This window comes from Psittacula echo (genome assembly GCF_963264785.1).
Source record: "Psittacula echo genome assembly, chromosome: 4".
Taxonomy (NCBI): Eukaryota; Metazoa; Chordata; class Aves; order Psittaciformes; family Psittacidae; genus Psittacula; species Psittacula echo.
The window spans coordinates 4,039,197-4,063,399 of NC_137738.1; the positions used below are offsets into that span (position 1 = coordinate 4,039,197).

The 24,203-nt window shown below is 39.9% G+C and overlaps 1 protein-coding gene across 1 annotated transcript in view; it reads left to right on the plus strand.

Annotated features, from left to right (window-relative positions):
* Positions 1-664: 664 nt before the first annotated feature.
* PPP1CB (protein phosphatase 1 catalytic subunit beta) overlaps positions 665-24,203 on the plus strand; it is a 30,127-nt gene continuing 6,588 nt past the window's right edge. Inside the window, exons 1-5 of the mRNA XM_080617077.1 lie at positions 665-940; positions 14,261-14,392; positions 17,719-17,949; positions 18,297-18,401; positions 23,511-23,582. Coding sequence (XP_080473203.1) covers positions 889-940; positions 14,261-14,392; positions 17,719-17,949; positions 18,297-18,401; positions 23,511-23,582 — 592 coding nt within the window. The 5' untranslated portion in view covers positions 665-888. The remainder of the gene's footprint in view (positions 941-14,260; positions 14,393-17,718; positions 17,950-18,296; positions 18,402-23,510; positions 23,583-24,203) is intronic.

A 24,203-nucleotide genomic window follows, 5' to 3' on the forward strand; every position in this document is an offset into this window, starting at 1 on the left:
GCACAACTTGTCATTCCAGTTCTGACACGTATTTTCAATAAACTGAGCTTTCACAGGCGGTTTCGGCAGAAAGGGTGACACACGGGTTACACGCAGCCTACTACGACGTGTTTCCGTGCCTTTTCTCCCTAATTGATGGCTGCCAAAATAACCTCTTCCTCAGGTAATGCTGCCACTTTCCTTGCAGAAGAACGTGGCGCACCACGAGAAACGCAGAGACTGCCCACAGACACGATGAAGTCTTCGGAGCCGCTCTCCGTGCTACAGCACAGCCCGCAGCGGTACCCAGCCCTCACGACCGCGCGCTGCAGCCGTCGTGACAGGAAAGGCTTCACGGCGCTGCGCTCCGCGAGAGCTTAGGGGCTAACCCTGACTCAGATTCATAGGAAGTACAGGGCAGGACACCCCGGCCCGGGCCGGTGAGGCTGTGCAGCTCGCTCCTGAAGATTCCCAGCCTGCGCCCCTGAGCAGCACCCGCTGCCGACAGCGCCTGAGACCCGCGGGGCACGAGCGCGGGAGGGAGTGTGACGCTCTACGCATGCGCCCCCAAAGCCCGCCAGCAACCCCGACGCCTGCGCCGTGTTCAGCGCGCGGGGCGGCAGAGAGGCGGCTGGGGTGAGGGGGCGCATGCGCTGTGGAGGCCTCCGAGACGGGGAGGAGGTGCGGGGAGGAGGGGTGGCCGCTTCCCCCCATTTAGCTGTGAGAGAGCGGGTGCGGAGCTTTCGGCTGCCAGCGCGGGAGAAGGCGGGCGTGCAGCCGCAGGGGACTGTCGGAGGGGGGTGGGGGGAGCCACTGCAGCTGCGGCCACCTCTCCCTGCTCCTCCTCCTCCGTAAAGCGCCTTCCACCCCGCCCTCTCCCCGCCCGGGACCGAGTCTGGTGGCCACAAAATGGCGGATGGGGAGCTGAACGTGGACAGCCTCATCACCCGGCTGCTGGAAGGTGAGCGAGGCACCGGCGGCCCCGTCTGTCTGCAGCCCCACGCCGTGCGGTAGAGAGTGAGAGCCCGCCGCTGCCTTTCCCCGGGCTCCCCGTGGGAGACGGGGCTGCCGGCGGGGTGGGAGGACTCGGGTGGGGCGGGCGCGACCCGCGCTGCGGCTGGGGGAGCAGCGGCACCGTGTCCTCCGCGCCGCTGGGTCCGGGGTGGCTGGCGGGAGGGTGGAGGCGCGGCTCGGAGTTGCCCGGGCCCGGCCTTGCGGAGCCCCTCGGAGGGAGGAGGGGCGCATTCGAACGTCCTGTCGGCGCTGGTGTGTGCGGGGATTCCTCCCCGTTTAGGTGTAGTGGTGGCCTTCCTATTTAAACGATAAAGCGCATGGGCTTCCTTCTTCCCTTTCCACCCTGCTGCAGCTGGCTGGCCGAGGGGCGAGCTGAAGAAACCTCTCTAGCTAAGCTACGGGAGGCATTATGCCTTTCTCCGGTTGGGTTAGTCGCAGTCCTTCGTGTTTAAAATTGTTGTCTAGAGCTGCGTTATGTATGGAGTTGTATGTACGTGAGCGTCAGTGGAAGCAGAGGGATTTAGTGCCCTGACATTCCTCTGCCTGCCTACGGGGCAGTCTCCAGAAGTGGCTTTAATGGATGGCAGATAAAAGCTATGAAGGATTTTCTGTGTATTAGTGAGCCTTTCCTTTAAGGAGAAAACTTAGTCCTTGCTTTCGCAGAAGCTGAGGAGCTACTGTTAGCATTTTTTTTTTTTAAGTAATGTCTTGAATGTATAGTCTTCTTAGGCCCCTTTTCTCATTAGTCTTTAGTTCACATTCAGCAAATACCTGGCATGTTGGAGATGAGAGTGCATGCGTGGGTATGCACTGTTCACTTACTCAGTTGCTGTACTCCTTGAATAGTTGGATCACTTTGCAGAAGGCTTAGAGAAAGGAATTTATGGAGTATGTACGGTTCTGGATGTGAAACAAGTTTTGTAAGTTTGAAAGTTTTGTTCAGCTGAATTACTACAAAGCAGAGGTTTTAGGGTTTGAGGATTTTTTTTTTTTTTTACTAGTTGCTATCTGTTCTTTGTAGAAAATTAGGAACAATGAAGTCAATGTTTTAGAGCACATAAAAGCTTTGGGCACTTGTGCTCGTGTTTATGATTCAAGGTATGCAGTTTAGTATGGTATGAAGAAACCTGCAGGTATCATAGGCTGTAGTTTATCTTTGATCACTAATACAGATAAAACTCCCCTTTTCTGGATGTTGAAACCCAGATTAGTAGGTAGGTTTTTAAGACCAACTAAATAATGATGTAGTAAATGGTGACTTCATTATGTGGGTTTTTTGAGGGACATCATGTGCGTGTGTAGTGATGGGGTTTTGAGAGACACTTTAAAAACCATTTGAAACATACTTTTTGCTCATTGATGTAGTTACTTAAATACAGATTGCTTCAGGAAGAGGGGTTCTGCACTGTTTTTGTATGCAACTTGTTGGATTATTGTGCTCCCTATTATCTTACATATTACTCTGCTTTTTTTTTTAACTAAGACTTTTAAAATGTGTGTTCCATACCTTTTATATACCCCATAAACACTTGTGTTGCAACTTCCTAGCTTTTGGGGTTATGTTTGAGTTCCTTGTGTCTGAGCAATCTGATCTGCGCTTTGAATTCCATAGTACTTTTAAGCTTTAGGGATATCTATGTGCAACTTCTGAACCAAGCTTTGCTTATAATTTTTCACCTCTTGTTTCCAAGTCTGTTTCTTCCTCTGAGCAGAGATTAGGAAGTTTCTTAAGGGAAATTGAGTATTTTTCTCTGCTTGTCAGCTACTAACAGTAGTTGGAGTGTACAACATCTTGTATCTGAAAGGGAAGAGGTTCTTACAGGTTTTATTTGTGGGGAAAAAGAACCCCAACCCAACAAAAACCAACTATTAAAAGAATGCTTTGTGTGTGAATTATTTTTGCTTCCATTTAATATCTTTCAGTTGTTCTGCTAGCTTACAGTATTTTAAGCTGTGGTTCAAATAGCAGTGTTTCACAATGAAGGTTTTTTGTACAATTGGCAGCTCACATTCTGGAGCTTGTGCTGTTGCTTAGCTGACCTGTTCTGGTAAAGTGAGTATGAATGCCTCCCCGTGCTGCTTGCGCAGAAAAATTGCTATTGACTCTCATCTCTGGAGCAATTAGTTTAGAGCTTGTTTTTTGGGTCCATTAGCCACACTTCAACTTTTACTTAAAGGATATGGGAACATGGCTTTTGAGTTGTGAAAATGCACATTGAAATAATAAAAAGACACCTTTTTGAAACGTTACGCAGTACATATTTAGGCCTTTTGGTTACTTTAAGTGAAATGGATGGCTTTAAGTTTGAATAGCAGTTTGCAATTGTGTCTCAGTGGCTGCTGCACCTACATTTGAAGGGGTAGCAAATACGTATCAAAAGCCACAGCAGCAGGAAACTTCCCTGCTGTTGCTGGGTTGCTGGCTGGTGACACCTGTTTCTAGGCTGTGATATTAGCTGTCATGAGTTCTTGCTCATAATTAATTAGGTTACTCTAACTGTTTTTGCCTTTGTTGCTTAAGACTACATTGGGGGGGGGAGGGTGTGTTGGGTTATATGACACATTAACTCACCTTTTGATTGAAATTACCTTAGATCATCTTACCCTCCATATGTTGTGGTTTTGGTTTTTGTTTGGGATTTGTTGGTTGTTTTTTTTCCTTTTGCAGTAGCATTATGAGGTGGCCCATATCCAGGCTGCTTGGGGGAATTCATTAGGAACATTTTCCCAGCCCTCAACATGTGTACATGTAGTCTTACCCTGAACTTATTTTAGTGATCTTTTGAATGCTGGAAGCCAGTGATTAACTCTTGAGTTAAACTGGGGATAGTTTTCAGGAAGACTCAACTGAACTATAGCGTAATGCATGGGGATAGTCTTCCAGGACATTAACTTTTAATGTCCATGTTCTTTTGCATATATGAGTTTCTTATCCTCTTTATTCATTGGCTAGGTGGCGAATTTAGGAATGATAAGAGCAATGTTTTGAATGGATTTTGTCTTGCAATATAAATAGTACTTGGTAACTAGCTAGTGATGCTTTGTAAGTTCTCTTTGGAGGAAAGTAAAGGTAAAAGTGTATACTGTATGTATGTCTAAACTTAGCAATGCTTTCTTTTATTTCTTCTACCTCTAGACTTCCTGTTCTTTTTTTCCTTACTAGAAGAGTGAGGAAGATGCTAGTGCTCTTAGATGTAGCCTGACTGATCTTGGAGATACTTCGAGCTTTATTATAAGATTTCTGTTGATAAATCACTCATAAGTGAATCTGCAGAGATTTGCAGGTCATGTAGACACAAAATTCCATAGCTTTGCGAAAACATTTTGGACTGATATGTGACCATGACAGTGAATCAACCAAATTAGTTGTCAGATTGTTTCCCTCTTGTACTGGCATGCAGAACTGGACTCATGGGTCAGTTAGTTGTGCTGTGTTACACAAATGGTAGCCTCATTTTTGCTTCAGTGTGCAGACTTTTTTTTGTAGTTCTGTTTTTTTTTTTTTTTTTTTGGGGGGGGGGTGGGTTGTTGGTTTGGGTTTTGTTTTTTTTCTTCCTACCTTCCCAGCTATGCCATCTGGTGGATAGATTTTTCCCAGTCCATTCTCACTGTGGACAGCATAGGAATATACACATATGTGAAACTCACGAGTGCAGCAGGTGTGAAATATGGTCACCTATTCCAACCCCACCTCCCAGCAATGAGCAGGGGCACCTTCAACTAGATGAGGTTGTTCAAAGATCCATCCAACCTGACCTTGAATGTTTCTAGGAGTGGGGCATCCATCAGCTCTCTGGGCAACCTGTTCCAGTGTTTCACCACCCTCATAGTGAAAAATTTCTTTCTTACATCTAGTCTAAATCTCCCCTCTTCTAGGTTAATACCATTACCCCTTTGTCCTGGGTTCAGCAGCAGCAGTCAGTTTTTCTCCTTCTTAGTAGCTGGTGCAGCGCTGTGGTTTTGACTTTCGGCCTAGGAATAATACTGATAAAGCTGATGTTTTCAGTTGCTGGTCAGAATGTTTACCCTGACCAAGGACTTTGTGAGTCTCAGGCTCTGCCAGGGAGGAGGAGAAGCTGGGAGGAAGCAGGGACAGGATGCCTGACCCAAACTGGCCAAAGAGGTATTCCATACCACAGCATGTCGTGCCTGGGGATGTAACTGGGAGTTTCCCAGAACTGCACGTCGGGCTTGTTTTTCGGCGGGTGGTATCGTATTCTCTTCCCTTGTTATTTCTCTTATCGTTATTATTATTGGTGGTAGCAGTAGTGATTTGTGTTATACCTCAGTTACTGGACCGTTTCTACCTCAACCCGTGGGAGTTACATTCTTACGATTCTCCTCCCCATCCCTGGGGGGGGGGGGTGTGGTGGTGGTGGTGGTGGTAGAAACTGCGTGGCTGACTTGCTGACTGGCTTAAACCATGACATCCTTGTCCTATTGCAGCAGCCCCTACTAAACAGTCTGTCCCAATCTTTCTTACAAGCCACTCTTAAGTATTCATAGGTCTTAATAATGTCTCCTGGGAGCCTTCTCTTCAGGATGAGCAGAGAAGTTTTTCTTCTTTCAACAGTTTTTAGTCTCTGTAGCTGAAATTGCTGCTTCTGTTGTGTTTTGACCCATGTAGGCTCATTATGATCCCTCAGTGGGATATGCCCTTAAATTTGCAGAAATGGTGAGCTAAATGGATACTGAGTTTTACATTTAAGCCAGGCTCTAAGTCAATTTAAACGTTGGTGATGTGTGGAAATGCTCCCTCTATATCAAAGCAAGGATGCTAGAATAGATGTGACCTTACTTGTAAAGAGTGCTGTGGATGATGCTAAGTAAGTGTCCTGGGTTCAGCAGTAGCAGTCAGTTTTTCTACTACAGTAAGACTGCCATATTTTTGTCTGGGTGTTGGGCTTCCTGTTTCTTTGCTGTTTGTGTCTCTTAAAATTTCTGGATGTAAGGCGGCAGCTCAGCTGGACTAGACTTCCTGCACCTTCAAATATGTAGGCATCTGTCTTGTTAAGCACTAAGGAGTTTACAGTATGAAAGAGAGGATGTTCTTGGAGAAACCCAGACATACAGCAGCCTTAAATACAAGCTGTATTTCTGTGAAGACTATATAGCCATACAAAAAAAACCCCTTAACCTTGCTTAGGCAAGAAACCTTGCTTGCGTAAATCTAGCTAACATATTTAAAGTTAACTATTTAAATTCATTTGATAGAACTTAATATGGGTCTGCTCTAAAACAGTATTATTTTTGGTGATGCTGGGAGGTCTACCAGTTCTGACAGTACTGATCCACCAAGAAAGCTGTGAAATGTTTATCGAAGATGAGAGTTGTCAAACTTTCAGTAGACACGGGGAATGGTTGTTGATTCAGTGTTCAGCTTGGTGTGATTTTTTTAATTGTCTTAAAAGCTGGTTGTGTGGTCTTCTTATGTCATTTGATGTCTTCTAAGAAAGCTGTGACCTTAACTTTCTTCCGATTTTGAAGGTCTTTCAGGTTGTGATAAAGATAGAAATCTGAATATTATTCAATTTTTCAAATGGATTTTGGATTTTAAATGCTGATGAAATAATTGAGATTTTTCTCACTAATTTTAAATGCCATAGAGCTACTGGCCTGATTTATTATGGCCGATAATGGATTTCTTGTTTGGTTGGTATCTTAATTAAAATATCCAGGCAGCCTGTTGGTGTGGTAGGATAGTAGTAGTGCTTGCAGTTCCACAGGCTTCGTAACTGATACTGAAGAGAGGCAGTTGTAGAGAAGGAAAATAAACCTTAATGATCTGTTGCGAAACAACATAAGGAAACCATGGAGGTGAATCTTGAATAAACAAAGGTTATTATCTGGTTTGGTGTGAAATCGCTGTGTAATTTTCTAGTAGAAAAATAAAAAGGGAGAACTTATTTTGGAGTTTCTCGCAAATGTATTTTTGAAATAGTCTTGAGAGAGAGAAAGAAAATAGGCATTTTTCGTCTGTTTCTAGGAGGGCAGGTATTGTATTAAACAGGGAGAAGGCATAGAAGAATGACGTTTGTTTTGGGGTTTGTACAGCAGCGCAGATATCAGCCAGTTCATCTTTAGGTTTATAAGTGCATGATGAATAGTTGGCTTGAAAAATGGCTGTGAAGGCCAAGAGCTCAGTGTTGGGTGGTGTGTGCTGGTGTTTCTTTATTCTGTCTGAGTCTTTTGACACTTGAAGCCTACATGATTCAGTAACTGTTTCATTTAGGTATTACACAGCAACCTTGTTGCTTGAGTCATTCAGTGTTTTGCTCAGGATACAGCTAAATTGTAGAGTAAAGGGAGGAAAAAAACCTGACCTTTTTATTTAATGTAGAAAGGGCAATTTTTAATACTTGATAGTTGCAATTAAATGTTCATTAGAGGCCACCCAATGTAGGTATGTCACTTCTTGGAAAAGGAAGAAAAACCCCACTACCATATATGGTTTAGAACTGTAAAGTTAAGCCTGCTATGTTTGGCTAGTACTGCTCAGTAAGGTTAGATGCTGTATGTGGTGAAGGAAGCAGGGCCTGGTGTATAGCAGATCTACACTTAACTACAACCTAAGGTGCATCTAATGTGTCTGGTTCATCATTTAAATGTGGAAAGGAGCACATTTACTGCCTTCTCTTACTGTTTTATGATTTGTCTTAGTACATCTTAGTTTCACAGCACCATCTTCTGCAGGTTTTTTTGGTGTGGGTTTTTTTTTTTTTTTTTTTTTTTGTTTGGTTTTTTGTTTGTTTGTTTTAACACCAAGCTTGATAAAAAGCTTTTGTCTGTATATCCTGAATAGCCATATTGGTTAAATACCCGAGACATCAAGAAGGTGCAAAAGTCATGCTAAACCCTAGCTTTTTTTTATTACAACTGAAGTAACTTATCTCCTTGGCACTTCTCAGGAGTTAAGTAACTTTGTAATTTGCTCTGTCTTCCTTGAATTTTAGGGATTTCATTAGCACTGCTTTAGAGGAAAAGAAAGTCAAACTTTGAGAAATAAGCTGAAATTCTTTGTTCCATGAGACTTTTATGCTAGCTTAGCCTTCCAAGTGGACTAGAACAGGAATTGCTACTGCTTCATGTAATACTTCATAGTGAGAGGCTTCTACCTTATACATGGCTAGTTTTGTGGGTTTTAGGCCCAAGTGTAATTGAACAAATAGTAAATACAGACCAATAAAAAGCATTAGGGTTACACCTTTTGCTCACAGAAAGGAGTAACTCATGTGGTCTTGTCCTTCAGCCTTGAATTCAGCAATTCTTGGAACTGTGCATGATACAAAGTAACTGAGACCCATCAGTTGGTTTATGGAACACTGGTATAAGGAAACAGGTCTACAGAAAGCAAATACAATGGGTGAAGGTGGTGTAGGGACATGTAGGTAGGTGTTTTGATGGGCTTGTTTGGGTATCCCCTGAAGCAGCTTCGCATATTAGTTTCTAGTGAGGCTCTGTCTCTGTGAGTGTTAATTCTGCTGGATAGTACATATTTTAAGAATGTAAATTCAGGTTTGGTTGGAAGAGCATCACTTCATTGTTTGGTACTATTCCAGGTTAGAAATTAAAGGCTTGGGTGGTCTCTTACTCTGCAGTGAATTTGTGTTTATGTACTGCTAAAATGAATTCACAAGCAATTGCTGTATTTTTCAGCAAAATACCTAATACCAAGGACACCCAGTGAAGGCAAATTTATTAAGATTTTAAGCATAGTTAACTGAAGCACAGTTCTTCAGCAAAAACCTCCCTAGAAGGCTGATTCTTCAATTTTTAGTGGAGATTTTGAGTAAAGTACCATAGGAAAGGTACAGGGCTTTGCTGTGTGCACCATGTAGAGGAGCCGCATATTCAGCAATAGGCTTTTGTGGAATTGAGCAAAGCTGTGGCAGGGCTTCATTTATATTATTGTTGTCTGCCAGAATAACACATGAATGAGAGTAATTTTAAGATCAGTTCTGTTACACCAGTTCTGAAACTTTGAAAAATTGTGTTGCTGGCTTAACTCAGTGTTTTACTGCAAGATAGGGAGAGCTGCTTCTGGATGATAGCTGAATAATTTAAATTACAAAGTGTTTTGAGTACACAAAATACTTCTACTCAAAGTTTTGCTTTCCAAATTGAAAGGCGCTTTTAAAATCTGATGTAGGATTCCTGACTTAAAGCCATGAAAATATGTAACTTGGATTTTAAAAATGCTGACAGCAGCTAGCTTCAGAATGCTGTTTCCAAAAACAGTGTAAGGACTGTTTGTTTGTTTCCAAGTCATAGGTAATGCCCTCTTTGGCTTTCAAATCCATTCTGCTCCTACTATTGAGAAACTATTTAGGATCCATCAAGTACTCCAAAGTACTTTGAAGTACAAGAAATAAATAGTTAAATGTCATAGTTGTTAATCACCAATCATTAAACTTTCCACAGAATGTCAGGAGGAGTGTAAGCTTGTGGGATTTGCATATGTGCAATTTGTAAAATTGCATGCTTGCAGTCTTGTGTTGTAGTTTGGGGGTTTTTTTAGATATACTCTGGCAAAATAGATGTCTAAAGCCATCATTTCAGAAGTGAGCTTGGCTGGAACTACAGTGAAAAGAAGCAGAACCAGCTGCTTAATAACTTCACTAGTCCTAGCACAAGTTCACAGTGGATGTATTCTCCAGCTTGGAGAACTATCTGGATTACATTTTTGCTTTGCTGTGTCCTTGTACTAGATAGAAAGAGAAGATCAGTTCATGGATGCAGTTTACTGTGTGGCCACATAAATGCATATGCCTGCAAAACAGCAGAGTGTAGGAAAAGGAGGCTGCTTCTTCGCAATAATACTATCCTCATTTTTTGAGACTTAGAAGTTTGTCTGGGTTTTAATGCTATGCTAAAACCGTGAGTCTTTTGTCCAGTAATCAGCACAAGTGTGGTATTGGAGAACACAGGATAAATGCTTAGGGCAGCTGTGCATACCACAGTTGACTCAGTAATTGAAGAAACTTCTATCAGTGATGCCACAAAATAAGAAGCTGGGTTACTTGGAGTGAGAGGCACAGCAGAAACAAGTGTGACAGAATAGGTTAAATGTATTTTCTCCAGTTCATGAAAGGATATGGCAAAAAGCGATGCTTGCAGAACTTCCAACAGCCAGTTCTTGACCCACTTCACTTAATGTTACTTATTTTCTTTCTCTCTGGTACTGTCTTACATAATCTGCTACTCTCTGGCATGAATTTGGAACAATTAAAAAAATACAGTTATTTTTGCTGAATTTTTTTCTTTGCTGCCATTGTGCAACTCATGTTTTGGATTAGTAATTGCTGTTAATAGACTTGCTAGTGTTGTTTATTAAAGGTTGTGTAAATGCAGACACCATTTTAATACCGATTAGAGCAGCATTTAGGTTACTATGGGATCTGTTGTGCTAAAATAATAGCCTGATGGTACAATGCGTAAAGTTGCTTTTAATTCTCTTTATTCCCTGCTATGTCACTCTGCTTTAAGCTCCTTGCAGCAAAGGCTTGTGACATAGCACTGTGCATGTAGGATTGTGTATTACAACAGGAATTGCTGTCCCTACTGAAGACCTTTATGTAAATCAAAGCTTGTTTAGAGCATCTTATCTTAAATTAAAGAGAATTAATTTACATTTATTGTTGAGATGCTGTTTCTGCTTCGGGTAAATGACAACAATTGAAAATGATGTTTTTTCCCAGTGCTGTTAAAGGCTTGCAGCGAGTACAGATGTTACAATGCATGCAGCTATGACTTGCATGTTTTAAGAATGATTAGCTGTAGGAATTCGTACATGAATCTGAGAAACCTCACGTATGCTCTTGATCCCATTCTCATAACTTCCTCTTAAATCTGTTCTTGGCATTTGAAAAACTAAATGTGATGAGAGATGCTCTTGTATACAATCCATAAAGTACTCAGCTGAGTCGAAGACAACTGGAGCAAAATTCTTGTGGTGGTGTAGGTGTACGCTGGTGAAAGATGTGCTTAGTCTTGCTTGTGTACTTGTGCCACAGCTGTGGCACAGCTGTTTGGTGTGACTACTGGGGAACCTTTCAGTGTCTTTTAAATCCAGTAAAGTTCTGAGGCTTCCAGCGTCATGGTAGCTTCTTATTTTTCCAGCATGTAGTGCCCTTCTTGATGATCAGGGATTGTGGGGAAAAAAACTTTTTTCTCGTATCATTGATGATTATTCCTCATGAAACCCCAGGCTTTGTACTATTTCACACGTAACTGCGGTCATGTGTTTGCTATGTGGAGCTGCTGTCTGTTCAGATGGAGGGTGCCTTTGCAAAGTTGCAGTGGCCCACATTTGTATCCTACTTCTCAAGGGCTGGAAGTAACTGCAGTCATTAGGTGTCTGTTATCTTCTCTTCAGAGTGTGACATGCTTGCCATAATTGTAGAAACTTCTCTTATCTGGAGAATCCAGAGTGTGGCAACAAGTTACTGTCCTGTTTGTTGGCTTGTCTCTTAAGGGCTTGCAGCATTTAAGGCTGTACTGCAAAAAGAAGAGAACAAACATCAAGATGATGGATATACTGGCTATGGTAGTTAATTTTGAAGTCAGGGGCTGCATGTTCACTGTGCCTTCTAATGCAAAAATCCAGCCTCAATCCTATAAAGCAAGTTTTCCAAGTTTAAACCTCCATGTGAGTTTCAGAGGGAGCTAAAGGCTGGTGTTCTAAGAAATACTGATTAAATCAAAGTTATTTTAAGTGTTATCATTGCTCTCCTTGAACTGTTGTCTCAGTTTTAGGCTCTGTGCTTGGTCTGGTGCTACTTACAGTAGCATTAATATTGTGTATGGAGGGCTCTTGTGGGTTTGAGTTCTGAAACTACAGTGAATGAGTGGATGTAAAAGGTGTGCAGTTATGTCACTTCTTGGTTTTCACCTGTGTGAAATGGCTTCTTTCAGGTGCTGTGAAACATGATGGTAGTTAAGTACAGAGGAGGATTTCATTGCATATCAAAACAGGCTAAAAGAAGTCAGTTTGTAGAGGGAAAAATGGGCCTGAAAAGCTAGTGGTGCTGCATGCTGCTTCAGTGTGACCTTGATGTTTTAAGTAACAATTGTTTCAGAATTATAGCCACTGGTATTTAGACTCTGCTCTTTCAGGTGGGAGTTCTGTTGTGCATAGCAACAGTTTATTGTGCCTATCAAAATGAGTTTCTAGTCTCTGAAAGGGATCATTATAAGCCACAGGAATGCAAGTGTTTTAAAAGGTGGTGATTGGAGCATTTTGGTACCTCACAAATTGGATAGTCAGTCCTGTGCAAGACTGCAGGCCTGAGAAACTACTTTTTTAAACTAATAATCCCCATGGGGCTGAAGATATATCTATGATCTTGGTAGATGTTTGAGATGTGATGAAAGCCTGTAGGCATCTCTTGTTTTCTATTCACCTTGATGGTGTCTGTCTGCCTTTGTGCTCTTCTAACAAGTAAGCCAACATCTTAATGCGTGAAAAACACCAACAAAAGTGTAACTAAGAAGCTGTTTAGCTGTTTGCTTTCTCAAGTGTAGTTGAAATCTTAATTGGCAAAAGGAATGTGACTTACCATATGGTAAATATCACCTGGTACTGATTCAGAGTTTCACTTATAGAAGTCCTGTGCTACAGCCTTATTCTTGTGGGATTCTGATGAGCAAAGTATTTCCAGTATATGCTTGCAGCAGACAGACTATCCCTCCTGCAATTTTGGCACTCAAACTGGCTGTCCCAGGATCTAGTTTCACATCTCTTCCGTGATTGTGAAAACCGTTCTTCATTTCAGCCTCTTCACATGTTCCTGTGGCTGCTTCCCAACCTCAGTTTAACAAGTATGTCTGGTGTTTATTAAAAATAAATGAAAATGCATAGCACAGTGTTGGAATGATCAGATGTGCAGTTACACTGGGAGAAGTATGCAGTGATAGCGAGAGCAGAGCTTTTTGAGTTTAACACTTAGGACTGTAGTACAGGGTGACCTAGGACAAAATGTTTCCCCTCATATCCTTTTTTTTTTCCTGTTACATAATGTAGTTAATGATACTGATCTCCTCTCTAAACTGTATTTTCTGGAAGCTAAGTGAAAATAAAAAGGGGTTTATATTAATTAAAAAAAAAAAAAAAAGAAGTTGGAAGCTTACTTTTTTGTTTTGGAGAGGAGAAACCAGGAACTTTATGTGTGGAAAAACTAGTTTTTGGTGTTCTGTTCACAAATTTATCTTATTAGACTTCCTGCTGTTGCAGAAAAAATTTTTTAGTAGTAATATGTTACTATGTTTTCATTTGTGAAAGCATTTGGATTTGAACTTCTGAAGTTCTGTACCAGCTTCTCTTGTAGGTACTGCTGTGATTTAATGCTTCTGTTTAAAGCAGATGGCAGAACAGGATGTTCACCTGTTGTAGACACTGATACATTCTGGCTTATTCATTTGAGCTCTGAAGTTTTTTATGTTGAGATGTGAGACTGAACTGGATCAGCCAAAGTGTAGATGAATTTGTTCTCTTTTGCTGCCTCATTAAAGACACATTAAAGCCTCTGACAGAGGAATCATATAGGTATTTGTTGAAAGAAGCAGCTGCAGATAAACTTGCCAGAAGATGTTGGTTGGAGTGCAATGACATGTGAATGCTTTTGAAAACTTAGTGCTAAATATAGGTCTGAGTACCTGACTTATTGGTTTAGCAATTCAATTTAATTCTAATTAGAATGTCTTTGTATGTAAAGGTTCCAGTAACTCAAGATCCATTACATATGAATGAAGGTTTTATCAGGCTTTCATAGTTTTTAGTGAGATGTTTCTAATATGGCAATTGCAGCTGCCCAAAGTGTATACATGCCAGTGGTTTTTCTTTCTATTTAGCTAGCCCTGTTGAACTCAGCAGTCTTGAAGAAGTTCATTTTGGGCTAAAGTAAAAGTGCTTTCAGGATTTTGAGTCTTAGGATTTTTTTGCCTATTATGAATATTCTGGCATAATGGGGTTGTTAATTTAAACACATTTTGAAGTTGCTTTTATCCAAATATAGACAAAAGTGAGGCTTAAATGGCTCTCTTCTGAGAACCTGTTTCAACAGGAATGCATACTGACCTTAAAGCGCAGGTTACAGTAGCACAGAGATTAATTTTAGAATTCATTGGAATACATAATTCCAACACAATCGGTAGATATGCTGGAGCGGGCTGCTGGCTTTTTCACAAGTACAGATTTTAAATACAGCTCATCTGCGCTTACCTATTGCTGTGTGATAGTTATCTTCAATTGTTAAACTTCTCATTTCAGTACGAGGATGTCGCCCTGGGAAGATTGTTCAGATGACCGAAGCAGAAGTTCGGGGTTTGTGCATAAAGTCACGGGAAATATTTCTTAGCCAGCCTATTCTCCTGGAACTAGAGGCACCTCTGAAAATATGTGGTATGTAAACTTTGTAACTATGTGGTTTCTGTAGGTGTTTAATCTAGTTGTATGCTAGGTGGGTTGGAAGGATACTGAGAAAGGCAAGTGACCTTGACCTGAGTGATACAGATTAGAGTGAGGGCTTCACAATCTTAAATGTAATTTTGAATTTAGATTGGATTAAGTTGAGAAAAGACAGCTAACAGTTGGTAGGTTACTGATGCTATTTAGGAGCAAGTTTCATCAGCGGTAAGAGCTGCTTGTGCCCTTACCTGCTGCAGATTTTGCAACCTCTCCCTTGTACACTTCCCTAGGGTCTGCTTGCACAGAGCTGCTACTCCTTCAATCACTATTTCAAAAAGCAATTAGCTGCTTAAAAAAAAACCCCAAATGTTTAGTGTTGCAGTTGCTCTTTTCAAAGTATAAGCAAAACAAAGATCTTTACATGTTGTGAAATTAAATGCTTAAAAAATAGTGTTGAAGAAAGCATTGTTAGTCTTTCAATTGAAAAAATAAAACTGGATGCAGCCTATTAGTTTGAGTTACCATGTAGTAAATTCCTTTAGCTTTACCTCAGGTTTTAACAAATACCATTCTTACTGTGAAATATTGATAAAACGTGTGTTCTTTACCTTTCTAAGCATTTCTAAGATGCTAGACTTCTTCAAAAGTACACTGCTGTTAATAGATACACAAGCTTAAAAGTGTAACAAAAGTATTATAAATACTTGCTGGTAATACCCTTATTAAAAGCAGACAGTCTTAGAAAGCATAAAGTTTCTTGAATTAGGCTTCTTAAAGTGTCATAGTACTAAAATTAAAGCAGTCTTTGCATTTATTATTACTAACATGCTGAAAGATGGATTAGCTTCTTCCTCCTGGCAGACCTAATGTAGCAATGTTTCTTACATTAGGAGAGGATATTACCAACTTAAAAAAACAAAACAAAACAAAAGCCCCCCACTAATGGCAGTCATTTTTAAATGACTAATTGCTTGGTAGGGTGGGGAGGAAAAACCAGACCAGCTTGCCTAATTTCAGAAAGTTGAAGGTAAGATCTAGCTTTACCACACTGTGTTTTGTGCTACACTGAAAAGGCTACAATAGTCTCATTGTATTCCTAGATAAAGAAAAAAAACCCAGATATTTAGGTTGCACGTAAGTCAAAGTATAATTAGCCTCCTTCAAAGTTTATCATTTGTTTAAATTGAGACGGTTGAAAAGACTGTTAGATGCACAATAGTAGTATAGCAAATGCACATTAAATAAGGCAGTTGTTACGTTTAAGTTGAATTCTGAACACAGTGATAGCACCAGGAAGTGTCAGGTGCATCTAAATTTAATATTAGAACAATTGTCAACAATGTGTTTAGATAAAAGTAAAAGAAAGACGATCACTTTCACCAGAAGCAAAATATGCAGCTGTACTGCTTTGAAGTGCTATTTTAGTGTGTTCAGGCAATGCCTGAGGTTTGTCTTGTCTTGTAATCGAGTCAGTTCAAAATAAGCTTTTACATCTTGAATGGCTGTTTCACTGTAAGATGAAAGTAAACGTCCATTTTAAAATAGGCGTGGTTTTTACTGAAAGGCTTTGGATCTGATGGATTTCAATGCAACTTGTGCTCATATGAAGCTGTATTTTGAAGTGACAAGTGCTTTGAATGGAATCATAAATTCTTTGCTCTATTTACAAAATTTTTTCTCTAAAATGTTCCTTTACCCTTTAAGTGTTTTGGTCCCTCTGGCTCGTGTGCGGCTGAAAAGTTCTAGACAATGAAAGCAATTGTAATATTCTTTGTGTAGTATGTTTACTTGGTAGTTAATTCTGGTGGTGGTAAAGTCCAGGGAGTGTATTGATAGTGTAGTTCTGGAGTGTTAGACTCGGTGTAGCAATGAGGAGTCATCAGTGTTTTCTTTTGGCTGTGACCTGGAGATTTCTAGATACCAATTAGAACAGGAATATTTCTTGTTACAACTTACGTGAACGTTATTTTAGCCAGTGAAACTTCAGGTTGTGTCTGGAATTGGGTAGCAGATAAGGCTAACCATTATTAGAAGAAAATCGGGAAGTGATTCCTAAGTGAGAAATAGTTAATGGAAGAATGCTGCCTAAAGGCAAAGTATTGCATTTCTCATGGAAGAGTAAAGAGGAATAGAGCTGTGTACTCTTCTTACCATTGTATGCTTTAAGACTTGAACTGAAGAGGATAAGGGTTTGTGGGAGCCTTTTTCCTTTATGGAAAAAGTTTTAGGGATGGGTGTATGTTGGGATTTTTTGCTTTTTTGAGGCCACAGTAGTTCACATTCTACTGGAGAACAGCTGAGCTTAACAGAGTCAGGATTTTGCCACTGAACAAGCAGCAGAAGTGTGTAGTGTAATGGACCAGGAGGTACTAAATTCTGTACTGAAGGCTTCTTGCATAGCTTTTTTGCATTCAGTCACTTTGCTAGTGAACTCTGCAGTCAGCTGTAATACATCACATGTATTCTGCAAGTTACTGTAGAGCAGCAGCTTTGGTATTTTCTTGGACCTTACAGTCAGCTCACAGTTAACTTTGGCTAGTCTGATACGCTGTGGTGTTGTAGTTGCCACACAGTGCTTTTTCGTTGTAAGCCTGTTAAATTTGGAAGCTGGCAGCATGCTGAGGAACGTGACAGTTATTTTTCCTAATATGGAATACCTGCAGGGATGAATATCTTGTAAGGGAATCAGTCTTGAAGTCTCTGTATTGTTTTTATATGAATGATTGCATCAAAGGAGGAGTTAGCCCAAATGCTGGGGATTGGGAATCTTAGTTACAGCAGTGTTACAGGAGGACAAGTAGTCCTTTGAGGAAGGGGTGCTCTGCCAGCATGGTGTTCAGTTTCTCACCAGCCTACCTGGATTCTTTACTGATCTGTTTTTGCAGTAAATAATGTGACTTATTTTTTTTCTTAATGCACTGGCTTCCTGGCCATGTATCTGCTTGATTAGGGTTGTCTTTCTGACCTTGTTTCAATTTGAACAAATTAGAGCTTGGTCAGAAAGCTTATGCTTTATTATGAAGACTTCTGTAGTTTCTGATTTTCAGATTGGCTTCATAACTGAGATAGGAATTCTGCAAATTCTATGGGCTATTTACATTTAGTGAGTATTTTAGTTTATAATGGTAGCATGGCTCTCATTTTTCTGATACCTGTTGCCTGTATATGAAACAGTCTGTTTTTAAAAGAAATATTAATGCTCTTTTTAACATCAATTAATAAAAAGTGATTAGCTGACTTAAGTTCTTGATTTGTGTACTCTTTATGTTGTTGCACTAACCCTTGGTAAATGTCTCTTTTTTTTTTTTTTTTTTTTTCAGGTGATATTCATGGTCAGTATACAGACTTGCTTCGATTATTTGAATATGGAGGATTCCCACCAGAAGCTAATTATCTTTTCCTTGGAGATTATGTAGACAGAGGCAAACAGTCTCTGGAAACAATTTGCTTGTTACTTGCATATAAAATAAAGTACCCGGAAAACTTCTTTCTCTTAAGAGGAAATCATGAGTGTGCTAGCATCAATCGGATCTATGGATTCTATGACGAATGTAAGCAGAACCTATTTCTTTTGAAACACTGCATGAGACTAATATTGTGTTTTGGAGACACTTCTAGTAGTGGCTCTTGTATTGGAAGGATTTCAATGTTCTATGAACCTGCTTTGAAACTTTTAGAAAGTACGTTTCAGACAAAGATTGAAGTCTCTCTAGAGAATTATTTGCTCTTCTGTTGTCCTTGAAATGCTGTTGCAGGAGATTGAAACCTGATTGTACCGTAACAAAAATAAAGCCTTGTGAAGACAGTTTGCTAACATTTTTGTTCAGGTCATGATACACATTGCAGGATGGCTTTGAGGAAACAGCCTTCTCTTCCTAATGTCACACTGTTTTTGTAGGCAAGCGGAGATTTAACATTAAGCTGTGGAAGACCTTCACAGACTGTTTTAACTGCCTGCCTATTGCAGCCATTGTGGATGAGAAGATCTTCTGTTGTCATGGAGGTAAGCTGATGACTGCTTTTAAAGGCTGTGTCTAACCTGATCTTTGAGTTAATGCTATACCAAATACAATGTGGATGTGCATACCTGATATTTAGCTGGAGATGTTTAACCTTTTATTGTTCTGTAAAGGTCAGTGTTATGCCTTGTGATTTTTCTGTGCACCTGGCAGCAGACAGACATCATTCTTACCTGATACACATGGCCCTCTGCCTTGGGGCAAGTACATCTGTAAGTATTCCCATCAATAGATCCCTCTCTGAAGGATACTGAAAGAAATCTAGAATTCCTGCCTAATTTGCCAAGTCACTTGTTGCTGTTAGCATCTAACAGTGCCATTTTAGCTAACGTTGGCATCCCTGGCAGTGAAGTGAAATAACCTTCACAAGTAACTCCAGCTTCTATGGCCTTGGCTTCTTCAGCTGGTTTCACAAGGTGTTGGTGGAAGGGACCTCTAAGGTCACACTGTCTTTGAGCAGCAGGCTTGACTGACATTTGCTGACATTATAGCAGTTCAGCCAAGATTCTCTGAAACCTTTGCTGTTGAAAAATCTGTGTTCTATGGGCACCTGTCTCAGTGCTGCCCTGTTCTTGTAGTGAAAAAAGTGTTTGGGATCTGCTCAAAGTTTGTAACTTTTCTGAATATTGGAACTTACCTGAGTGCACTTGTTTGTAGAAGGGGATTCCCCATGTTTTTACGAGCAGTGATGCTTACAGGTTTTCAGGACCTTTCAAGGTTAAACAATTGACAATAATTTCAAATTGTAGTAGGAGCCATCCTGCCTTTTTGCAGCTGGCTTTGCAACTACTGCATTAACAAGAAACTTAATGCCTTGCACTGAGGGATCAGAGATCGTCTGGTAGGTGTCACACCTGTTTTGCCTGTGAGATAATTAGAGCTCAGTGGAAGTGAGAGCTCTGTGGAAACCTCTAGTTTGGACAGCTCCGCTTGGAATTGGAAATAGTGTGCTCCCAAAATTCCTGAGACGCTTCTAGAGTTTGTGAGGTTGTATTGATGGCTGCCATCCTGCCAAAATCCTGTAAAAATGATCCTGACTTTTCTTGCATCTTGTACTGAAAGCTTCTGCTTTCAGTGCTTGCTAGAATAAGCTGTCAGTCTTATGCATAATATGCTCTGAGGTATTGTCATGTCCCTGTAAATAAGGAACCCATGCAGTGGTAGACAGTTGAGTCTGCCAGTCACCAGGTAGGAATGACATGTTAAAGTACTTGTATTCTCACAGGTCATCTTTTCATCTCAGTCTTAATCACTGGTGTCTTTTTGCTGTTGTTGTTGTCTTTTTGGTTTTGGGTTTGTTTTTTTTTTGTTTGGATTTTTGGGTTTTTTTGGTGGTTTGGTTTTTGGAGTTTCTTTTTTTGTTTGTTTGTTTTTGTTTTGGGGGTTTTTTTTCCTCTTTTTTTTTTTTGAGAACTGGTACCTAACTTACGAGCTATCTCTCATGATTTTAAGAATGAGATACAACGTCACTTCTGCACTGAGATAGCAAATCATCAGTGGCTAAAACCGTGTAATAATTTTGCTTTCAAAAAAGCTGGTGAAGGAATTTTCTTTTACTGTTATTATACTTTTTGATTTTTTTTTCATTTGGGGAACTGTGGAGAATGAATGATAAAATACTGTGATGTTTCAGACAAACCATTAAGCTTAGGTGGATGGTAGAAGGTTACCAAGGAAGCTTAGTAGGTAGAATGCTATGTTGTATTACGTTCTATAGCAAAATTGATTGGTTTGTATGTATATGTACTTGAGACCTGAGTTGTGAGCAAGAAGTCTAGAAAGCTAATTTTCAAGAAAAAAAAGTAAAGCTTTATTATAAATGCATTGGGGGTGTTAACCTCTTGTGTAAACAAGTAGGAAAGCTTCTATTTTGTGCATAGTATGCTTTAAGGATCCTCTTATGAAAAGCAGTATTTTGTTGCTTTATTGAATACTAGTTGTCCCTTCAATTTGTATAGGCTTAATCTGTAACTAAAATTACTATCACTCACAACTGTTCTGCAGCTGTGAAATAAAGTGATAAGATTACTAAATGTGCTGTGTGCTCCTAATAAATGGAAGTGGCCATGCAGCGCACAGATCAGTTTTGCCCTTTTTCTGCTCTTTTCCAATCCTATCCAAACTGCATTCCAGATCCCATGAAGTCATGGACTGTCAACGCCTTTTCATGACGTTACTACTATAATAAACACTGAGGCAGCAACACAAACCATGCAAGTCTGCTGGAAGTTGAAGCTAGCATGTAGATATAAGGTAGGTGCCTTTTTTACTATATTGCGCATTTTTGCATAGTTTATTTTAAAAATATTGTCCTCTGGGATATATAATAAAACTTTGCAAAACCGCATAACATAGTAAAACAAAAGGCACCTAACTTACCCCAGTAGGCTTAAATATAGCTTAAAATACTGAATCAGCTGTTTTTGCCTCGATCTGTCTGGGCATCTGCTCTTTTGAGTTCTCTGTCTCACAGTATAAGTCAAACCTTTCTCTCCTGTCTCCAAATGGTTATGCTGCTGAAAGGATTTTTCACTGTACCCTTCCTATCACCTCCCTCTCTCTTCCCTGTCTTTATATGTTGCTCATACAAGTCATAGTTTGGCCTTTTCTGAAGTCTGTCCTCTCAACTTACGACTTTGCTCCTTATCTTACTTCATTAAAGCTTATTCCATAACCATTCCCTACTTCTCCCTTTTGCTCTGCTTTATATTCCATACAATATGGTCCTCTTATCTATGATACCACTCTACAGTTCTAATCTTTAGAGACCTTGTTATTTCTTTCAAGTTTTATAAACTAAGTTCATGTTGCAGTGTTATGTTTATGGAATACACTGGTCATATCACATTGGATTTAAGCTCTGAGATGGGAGTCATGTTCAGTAGAATACTGGATTTATGTAATATTTTCAAGCTCTGGAATTCTGTTCTTGTGACATTAATGGCAGTGAGTTGTCTGTTGAAGGTTAAGTCTACTTGACAGTTTTATACAGTATCCAAGGAGACCTTCTGCATTACACTATAAAAATAAGTAGCCATCACTTTTACCAGTTCCATCTGATCAAGGAGCAGTTCAAATCTAGAGCCTGGATTTGCTGAGTCTGTCAGGAGTAAAGACAGTTCATTTTCTGGTTTCCCTTAGGGAAGGTGTGCTCTTACACTTCAAGAAGATAGTATCCTGAAAGATACTTTTTTCTGTGCTTAGCTGTCATCATGTGACAAGACAACATAATTGTGTAATTTCCAGTTTTCTTTCAGTACACAGTAGGTTGCAGCAATGACTGTAGTAGCAGCAGCTTGACAGTGAGCTTTAGCAGCCTGTGTTTGCATTCTTAATTCCTTCATTTAATGCTGATCATCTACAACTTATGTCTGTAAGTCTGAATTTGAGACATTAGCTATTTCTTTTTGTGCAAGGGAAGTTAGGAAGATGTTTGGGAGAAGACAACCTCCTGGGTGGTTACAAAAAGGCCTACAAACATGCTGGCCGTTTTGTGGGGCTTTGCTGGTTTGCTACTTTGCAGTGATATAAAATAGCACAAAAAATAAGCTGCAGAGTTGAGATGTGGTTGTAATAATGTATTTTCTTTGAAAGAATTCCACGTTTTGAGTGCGGCCTGAAACACTGAAAGCTGTAACCTCATGGAAGGTCATAAACTGGTTGCTTATTTCACTGAGATAGTCCATTACTATCTCAGGGGTGTGTTGCTGAGTAGAATCAGAGTAGAATCCACATGCATTAGTTCTATGATTCTATGATTCTAATGTACTCTGCATGTAAACAGATCAGATCTGAGGAAGGGGAAGTGGTAGGCTGGTCAAAATTTAAAAGCTGATTATCTACTTGAATTTATGTTATTATCTGTGTTTTGTTGTGTGAGTAGATTGACTAAATCTCCTTTGACATGCTATTTGATGTAAGATTTGTGCCATCCTTCACAACCTCAAGGTAATATTGTGAAGACAGGTTTAACAAGCTCATGAGGATAAAGGCTTTTATTATAAGACTGCTTCAACAACAACAACAAAAATTTAAAATCTTAATACTCGGAAAAAAAAGTTCTAGTCTCTTTATCAAATGCATTGGGGTCGTTCAATGTATGTAACACATACACTGCCGCTACATGAACTCTGATGCCAGCTGAAATTATTTTACACAGTGACTCATTCCAATGGCAGATATTTTCTATGATGTTCGAAGTTCTGGACTGAGTATTGATATGGTTTGTTAATTTGAAATATGTTTCATCACAAATTAGGCCTTCATGCTCTATTTCCAAATTTGCAGCTTTCTTCATTCGGTTATTTTGGCCTAGTCATTTAAGTCACTTTAAGACCTTTATTTGAGAGCATATTAAGGTGCTAGAACATCTCGTTGGCTGTCTTTCATGCCTCTTTTCCTCAAGTAGAAAAGCTCTAGAGTGTTTACCTAAACTGTTTGGAGGGTGGCTTTGGAGTCCCATGCTTTGACTGTAATTACATGTCAATATGGCAAAACTATGCAGAAAGAGCTGTGTCTTTGATAAATGATTTTTTTTGAGTAATCATGGTCCTACAGTTTTATAAATGACTAAGCAGCTGAGCTATAGTAGATAATCACCAGCTCTGTGCTCCTTAGCTGTTGCAGTTGCACAGTCTTCAGTGCTTCACAGTGCTTCACTTACAGCATCCAGAGCCTGCTGCTCAGCTGATGTGTGGTAAAACACTGAAGGGATTTTCCTTTAGCTTTTATAAAGTAAGGTGGTTGTAAAGAATGTTATCTGCGCTCAGTATAATTGTGTTAAATAATGGGAATGCTATTCTTTAGTGGTTATTTCTAGTAAGCTGTTTGAGAGATTGTTCCTAACTGTGGAGTTGTGCTGTGTGGCTAAAAGCATAGTAGGAAAACAGTTACAACCCCTTGCTAATTTCATTTGTGTTATTCTCTGTCCTTCTATTCAGGAACTTAAATGTCTTATAGCAAACTGTCTTTTATTTCTATTACAGTGGAAACAATGGATGCTGTATGACTTTGAACCTCTAAATGTGTGTTCTCTGGAACTCTTTTTGCAGGTAAAATATGGAGATAAGTCACTTGTTTTCTTGTACTTACAGGTCTGTCTCCAGATCTCCAGTCAATGGAACAGATCCGGAGAATTATGAGACCTACAGATGTTCCTGACACAGGTGAGCAACGTGGAATTTACTGTAAATGGGTCTTAATGATGAAACAGGTTCAATCAATTTCTCTAAAGGTAATGTGGTGACTTAAGGCAAACTGTTCCCAGTGCAGTATTCCTTGACATCTGTGTAGGGAGTGAGTGTTGTCCCTCATAATGGCTGAGTTATCTGATCTGTTAAGAGGCTATTGCTCATGTTGTCATAGCAAAGTAGGACACATTATCCAAGTTTGGATATGTTATCCACAACTTTGCCTTAAAACAAGCTCCAGAAACTTAAGGAAAGATCAAATGAAACTAAACAGCTAGGCTTTTTTTCTTGCCTCAGTTAGGCTCAACAAAACCTTTTAGTCTGTCAAAGAACCTAATTGTTTAAAGCTTGCTGAGTGTTACTTAAAAAAATTAAGGCTTCTCTCTACTTGGGGCATGTCTCCTTCCTCTATAAATTTGAAAAGTATAGCTCCTAATTCACTGCAGATGAGATTTCAATTGCCAGTGCTTTCTGTGTAATATTGTTCTGAACGGTTTAATTAATCTTCCTCAATGTCCCCTTTATTCCTGACTTTGTTACTAGTGGATTGGAAAGACTGACAGGCTGTACAATGGAATGTTTTTTGAAGTGCTGATT